This window comes from Phocoena phocoena, chromosome 6, assembly GCF_963924675.1.
Source record: "Phocoena phocoena chromosome 6, mPhoPho1.1, whole genome shotgun sequence".
NCBI lineage: Eukaryota > Metazoa > Chordata > Mammalia > Artiodactyla > Phocoenidae > Phocoena > Phocoena phocoena.
The window spans coordinates 64537593-64545293 of NC_089224.1; the positions used below are offsets into that span (position 1 = coordinate 64537593).

The 7701-nt window shown below is 45.3% G+C and overlaps 1 protein-coding gene across 1 annotated transcript; it reads left to right on the forward strand.

The window, feature by feature from the left end:
- The first annotated feature begins 4564 nt into the window (after positions 1-4564).
- LOC136125056 (forkhead box protein D4-like) lies at positions 4565-6127 on the forward strand. Its single transcript, XM_065879894.1, is given in 3 exon segments — positions 4565-5461; positions 5463-5671; positions 5731-6127. Coding segments are annotated over 3 exon segments (1503 nt in total).
- Positions 6128-7701: the final 1574 nt, after the last annotated feature.

The following is a 7701-nucleotide window of genomic DNA, read 5'->3' on the forward strand; positions in this document are numbered from 1 at the left end:
TTTTCCAAACCCAGCTAACACATTTTAACCTTTGCCATTCTGGATGGAATGGCATCTCACTGTTTTAATTTAGATTTTTTTTTACTGTATTTTTATGTTATTTATAAGTTCTTTTAAATATGCATTGCCCTGTTCTTCGTTCTTATTTTTCCCAAAATGAAGTATTTTTCAGTGATCAGAGACATTACCAGTTTAACCTGTACTTCAGAGGGGTTTGGAACCTCCAATAGATATCCTCGAGAGAAGATTTTATTTTTATAATGGAGATCACTAACAAATAAATAACATGGGCCATTATTCTGCTAAGCATAGAAAATTTTCAGGGTATTATGATTATGGTAATGATGATAATCAGGGTTTAGGCATAGTTCATCTGTAAGTTTATAGTTTACTGAGTAATATGTAGGATAAATTACTAAGTCTCTCTAAACCTTTGCTTCCTTATTCATAAAGTTCAGGTGCAAATCTCTCAGGGATTAAATTTAAAGTACCCTGACTATCGAGTTTCAGTAAATGTAAATTCTCCTTTTCCAGCAAGACTTGATAATACATTCAAGCTTCTGCACAGCTTCTTACATGATTCTTTCCTAGGCTTTTCCAGCTTTTAGTGAAAGGGGCAAGAACATTAGTACTGAGTGTGAGATAGCTGTGGGAAGGGTCAGCCCAGGGGGTGAGGGAAGGCCAGGGATTGAAAGGGTCTCTAATTCCTAATAGATTATGAAGTTTGAAGGGAATTATCAACAAAATAAAGCTAAAAGGCTTTTAAACATTTGTGGGCTTGGTTGCTTGCTACAAATTGAATAAATGTCTCCTTTGGATTAGTAATATAGGTGGAAAATTATATTTTAAGATTTCTTTGAAAGGACTTTCCCAGTTCTAGAAATGCCATACATTGTGGAGGTGATACTGAAAGAAGTGAATTCTGTCTTTGAATGTCTAGCAACTTGCCCTACTTTGATGAGAAAGAAGAACTAGACTTTTTTCTCAGAATTAGTCTTAATATTAGAATCAACTTATTTAAAATTAGAATCAACTTGGTTGATAACTGAATTGCCTTTAACTTTCAGAGCAAAATGGAGAGAGATCAGACATCCTCTTTACTGTACAGTAGTTTAGAGAGGTTGGTTTTTCAAAGTGGGATGGATGGCATTTATGACCCCCTGATAGATTTGTTCAGGAAAAAAAAACCTATTCAGTGTTAGGAAAGAAGTAATCTCCAAATATTATTGAGTGCCCACTAGGCACCGGACCCCATGTTAAATGTTTTAGTGTTTCATGAGCACAAAGTAACACAACATTAAAGAATTAATCAGGTGGGACAGAAAGAGTCCCCCCACCCTTTTTTTTTCCTTAAGGAATTACTTGCCATAATGGAGTATCTCCAAAGAACTCAACTTAGTTTTCCTTGATACAGCTATTTATTTTTACATTGATATATTTTGTATATTAATATTATTTAGATATAATTAGCAAAAAAATTTACCCTTTAAAGTATACAATTCATGGCTTTAGTATATCCACAGGTAGTGGCAACCAGTACCACTATCTATCAGTAATTCCAGAACATTTTCATAGCTCTCAAACTCTGTACCCATTAGCAGCTAACCCCCATTTCTCCCTGCCCCTGTTCCCCAGCAGCTACTTGTCTACTTTCTGTCTCTAGATTTGCCTATTTGGACTCCTTTCTTCTACTGTAATGTTTTCAAGGTTCATCCATGTTGTTGCATGTATCAGCATTTTGTTTCTTTTTATTGCTGAATAAAATTCTATTTATATACCACATTTTGTTCATCTACTCATCAGTTGATAGACATTTGAGTTTCTACTTTTTGGCTACTAGGCCCTTTTTCTCCCATTTAATTTTTTGATAAAATAGAATTTTCAGAACAGTTTTACATTTACAGAAAAATGGAGCAGAGCAGATAGTAGAAGGGAATTCCCATATCCATCCACCCTCCTCCACCCCCCCACCATGACTACATGGGTAGTCATGTCTCCCATTTTTATCACCTCATATCAAGGGTACATACTATCAACCTGATTTATGACTGTTGATGTTGACATTGATTACCTGACACCTGGCTGAAACCTTTGTCAGGTTTCTCCACGGTAACTTATTCCCCCTTCCCCCACTTCATATGGTTCTCTTTGGAAGGAAGTCATTGTGCATTGCCCACAGTAAGAGACTGGGGGGTTATGCTCTACCTCCTAGCGGGTGGAATATCTACATAATGTATTTGGAAGTTTTCTGCAAGGGAGATTTGCCTCTTTCCCCCATGTATTAATTTACTCAGTCATCTATTTTTTATCAATATAGACACATGAATATTTTATGCTTTGGTTAATAATCTAATACTATATTTTGATGCTCTAATTGCCCCAGCTTTGGCCATTGGCAGCTCTTTCTTGTCTCCCAGTGCCCTCTTTGACATACTTCCATCATTGGGGGTGGTTTTGCCTTTTTTTTTTTTTTTTTTAGTGCCCTTACTTTTCTCCTTTCATTTTTAAATAACCCAAATCCCCATAGAAGTTGACTGTAGGAAAACTAACAATGCTCCCTTTCCCAGGTAATCGGATTCCTATGCTGATGGAAGAAATGTGCCTTACCTACAGGGGGTTGAGGGGGAGGCATCTGGGAATCTAAGGCTGAATAAGACACCTGTCCCAGCCCTCCTGAAGCTTAGTTTAATAGGTCACACAAGTAGTAATTGGTTAATTTGGGATTCAAACACAAATCTGTTAGGCTCGAAAACTTCTGTTATTTGTTCTACTTCAACAAACTACATACAACTGAGAAGCCTTAGAGGGTAAACACCTCAGAAATAGAGGATAAGACTTTAAAAAGACTTGTAAGAAAGCTGTTTTCAAAATTTTATCCTGAAGAAACTAACTCCTTTAAGCTATTTTTTGTTATATTAGCTGGCTTCTGATTTCTCACTGAAAATTTGTTGTCATTTTACAAACTCTAATAGAAGATTTACTATGTAACAATCAATGGCATAATACAATATTTTTATGCTGAATTTTTATTAGATGCCACCTCAAATTCTTTTCACAAGTAGGTAGGTACTAAATTATGAGTATATACTGTTAGTATTTTACCATAGGATACCTAGTGATATAACACACATTAAATGATATTGCACTGCACTGCTACTTTATTCTCTGAACTAATTTAACTGAAGCCAATCTAAAAATCATGTTACTTCCAAGGATGTCAAGTGACTTACACAGAGCGTCTCTGTCATCTTGTTCTTCTCTAGTGTGAGAAAGGAATGATGACCTGGTGAATTAGTTTAAGACACTGAAACTGCAGCCCTTTTTTGCCTCCTATAAGTTTCAAGATTAGAATTTATTATTATAGGAAAAAATGCTTAATGTTGGCTTTTTTTTTTTTAAGAAGGAAGAAGGGAGAGAGAGAAAGATGGAGTCTCAGACTGGGTGTATACTTTGGAGTTGTTGGGCCATTTTTGTGAAAAGGATATTTCAAACTGGGTTTGTACTGGTTGGTATGCAGCAAAATCAGTTTAGTTGGTCATGGCCATTAAAAAAGAAATGAAAGAATATCAGTGATCACCTGTTTTATGAAACTCATTTTAGTTACATAAGTCTATGCAAGATCGTGGTGTAAAATTTACTTCATACTGAGGTTAAATGTTCAAAGAAGTTGGGAATCACTGCCGGAAGGGGACTTCTCTCTAGCCCTCCTGCTTTCTCTCCACCCTGAACTTCCACAACCTCATGACAGGACATTTCAGTCTTTTCTGAAAACTTGGGTCAGGGAAAGCATTTTGGGAAGCTGAGGTGGCGGGTAAGAGGGACAAGGCCACACCCTCTCACACTCCACTCTGAGCTCGGGAAAGTAGTGAGAACATTAAAAATATTTCAGCCCCTCATTCTGAGTGGAGGACACAATCCGCCAGTGAAAGTGGGTAACTAACCAGCTATGAAACACAAAAACATATTTACTGTTACACATTCTTTTACAGCCAAACACCGTGTATATTTTAGTGCCCTCTCCCACCTCCTATTTTTATCCTTCAGGAGAGAGGCCTGAATATGGAGGTGGCCTTAGATTGTCGGGTACATATTTTCCTACCCCCTTTTTCATCTGCGCGGTTTTCAAAGTGCGTTAACAGAGCCTATGCAACTCCTGGCGCAATTGGCTGGCTGAGCCTGAGGAGTGAAGCACCTTCCTTGCTGGCTAAGGAGGGGGCCAGCTGAAGGCTCTTGCCGCGTCGGGTAATGCTCAAAGGACCCTCATCACTGGACGGCGTCGGGAGGAAGGAAGAGCGCTCTGCGGTAGGGCAAGAAAGGGTATAAAGGGGGACGGGGGAGTCCACCACACAAGGACTCAGAAGAAGCCTCAATAAAAGGCAAAGTGCATCTTTGCCGGATGGTATAGGAAAGGAGAAATCGGCAGAAGAAAAAGAACACCACCTAAAAGGGTAACCTCGAGCGTCTCTGCTTCTTGGAACGCTCTTAACACAGGCTTCCAGCCCAACCCACCCAGAGCCAGGTGAGCGGCCGCCACCTCTCCGGCATCTGCAAGACCTGCTCCTTCATGAACTTGCCAAGAGCGGAGCGCCTTCGCTCCACACCTCCGCGCAGCCTCCGGGGCTCCGATAGGGAAGACGGTGCGATCGATATCCTGGGAGAGGAGGAAGATGAAGAAGAGGAGGAGGAAGAGGAAGACGAGGAACCCGAGGGAAGCCAGCGGGTCCTAGAGCCGCTGCACCAGCCGGAGCCGCAGAAGGCGCGGCGGGGCGCGGGCGCGGGTGCGCTTCCCGGAGAGCGCACCGAGAGCGGCGGCGGCGGCGGCCCAAGCGACTCCTCCGAGTTTGGCCCCAAGTTCGGGGCACCGATGGGGTCTGCGGCGGCCTCTGCGGGCGCCCCGCAGCCGGCGAAGCCCCCGTACTCATACATCGCGCTCATCACCATGGCCATTCTGCAGAGCCCACACAAGCGCCTCACGCTCAGCGGCATCTGCGCCTTCATCAGTGGCCGCTTCCCTTACTACCGTCGCAAGTTCCCCGCCTGGCAAAACAGCATCCGCCACAACCTCTCGCTCAACGACTGCTTCGTCAAAATCCCCCGGGAGCCGGGACACCCTGGCAAGGGCAACTACTGGAGCCTGGACCCCGCCTCCCAGGACATGTTCGACAACGGCAGCTTCCTTCGGCGCAGGAAGCGCTTCAAGCGCCACCACCCGCCTCCGGGAGCCCACCTGCACCACCCCTTCCCCCTGCCCGCTGCGCCCGCCGCCCTGCATGTCCCCTACCCGGGCATGCTGCTCGGGCCCCCGGCCCCGCCGCAGCCTGTCCCGGGGGCCTATCCCGCCTCCACTCCCGGGAGCCGCCCGTGCGCGCTGCTGCATCCTCATCCCCTCCGCTACCTGCTGTTCTCTGCCCCGGCCTACGCTGAGGTGCCCAGGAAAGCGCAAGGCGCGGATCTGGTGACCCCCAGCGCCCTTCCGGCGCTGCAGCCCACGCTAGGCTCCCAGCCTTGGGAGGAGGGCAAGGGGCCGGCGTCGCGGCCAGCAGGCGGATGCACCTCCTTTAGCATCGAGAGTATCCTGCAAGGGGTCCGGGGAGCTGGTACAGGCGCCGCTCAGAGTCTGCCCCCGACCCCGTGGGGTTACCGCCACCTGCTGCAGCGCCCGTCGTGCCTGTTGCATCCTCAGGCCGCTGCCCCCTTGCTCCATGTCTCCGCCGCCGCCGCATCCGCTGCCCGGACGATTTTGCAGCAGCAGCAGCAGCAGCAGCAGCAGCAGCAGCAGCAGCAGGAGCAGCAGCAGGACTCTGCCAGCGGCTGCGCTCCCAGCAAGGGCGCTCTGCTGGGCCGGCACCTGTCCGCCACCGCGGCGCTCCTGGGGTGTCAGCCTGGAGTAGAGGGCTCTAGGCTGACGTCGCTGGTCGCCCTTTCGGGCGGAGAGGGGACCTCACCGGCCTTTTGAATAGCACCCACACCTGCCCTGGACCCGACTCCTTGGGGCGGACAGGGAGCCATCCTGGAGGGCGGAGCCACCCGGGGTCACGCTTTCCTCGCCGCCTGCCCTGGCGCACTCCACCTTCCACAGCCGGGACCAAGAGTGTGTACCTGCATCCTACAGCGGAGCAACCACTAATTTCGGTTCGCAGCGAAATACTTACAAAGGAAAAGTGGTTATTGTTCCCTTAAGACAACCTGAACGTAAATGTTCGATGGCGTCAGCGTCGAACATTTCTTTTCCAGCCTCCAGTCGTGACTTCCAAGGCTTTTCCGATTTGCACATTTCCAGAGGAACTATGAACGTGAGTGGGGCATTTTGTTCTGTTGTTAAAAGAAAAACAAAGAAAATAAATCGTCCAATGCACAACGTTTCCCCCATCTTCACTCCCTAGGAACTGCAAGTATTATTCCCAAATCCAGTGCAGAATCCTTGTGCCCTTTTTGTCTTCCTGAAATCAATGTGTAATATGAGTAGAATTTTAATTTCAGAGGATTTATTTCTGATCTGTATGTCTGATGTGCCATCTTCCGTGGAGAGGTGTTAAAATTAAAGCTAACTATATGGACTAAATAAAGTGCTAAATCATTACACAACATTGTTTATTTTATATTATTTCGCCTTCTAAATGGAACTTATTTTAAAACTTAGTTTTTTCCTCCCAGTTAAACAATTGTTTTACAATTCATATTTATTATAGACGTCAGAAACAATCCATTTTCAAAATGTTTTTTAAAACTTCCGAATATTTGAAGTTGAAAAAATTCTGGCTTTTAAAATATGGGATTTAGTATGTATGAAATCTATAAGTGAAAAATAATTAGAGGTCATCTAAATATATCCTCCATTTACTTTCCATCTTTCTAAAGCGTTGATTTTTCTCCTGAATAAGCTGAAGGGCGATTTGACATGAATCTTAGATGTAATGGCCAAAGTTTATTCGGGAAAAATAAAAGGCAATTTAAAAAATTAGAAATGTCAAAACTAGGGCCCAGAGAAAAGGGGAATATCAAATGAAGCACTCGGATCCCGGACATTTGCAATTTAAAAACTCCCAGGTCAGGTACCTTCTAGGAACTTCTATTCCTTTTCTTTAGAACAGAAAGAACTTTCTCTCTCTTTCAAAAAAATTTCTGAAAAGACTTTGCAACCAGAAAGGTTTCACTGTATTCGGTTTCAGGTGACTGGGTGGGAGGCAAACAAGACGAAGATGTCCATCAAGAAATACTCCTGCCAGAGAACGCAAATTTCTAGAGACCCTGCAGCTCTCAAGGTCCTGACCAGGGCTCACGTTTCAAAAGAACTGTATTCCGCACGGGTTTGGAGGAAGTCCCCCCCCCCCCCGTGAGTGTAAGAAGCTCGTGCCCCCTCATCTACTCTTCAGCCCCAGTTTTGAATTTCTCATTCCAGGAGGGAGGGAACATATAGAGACACACATTTTTACAGCCGTTTAATTGGCCCATTTTTATTCCAGCTTCACATCTCCATCCCATCACTCGGAACTTCTGCCTACGACCCCCACTGACTCCTGGCTTGCAGTAGTTCGTTCCGAGGGTGTTCTGGAAAGTTCCCAAGCCCAACCCTTGGTAGCCGCCATTCTCGAGCTTCCGATTCAATTGTCCTCGCTCTGCACCTGCAGCCTTCGCCCGCAGGGCAAGCACCACCGGTTGACTACGTCGACCCCTATCCTCGGCTTGTAGGCTATCCTCCAA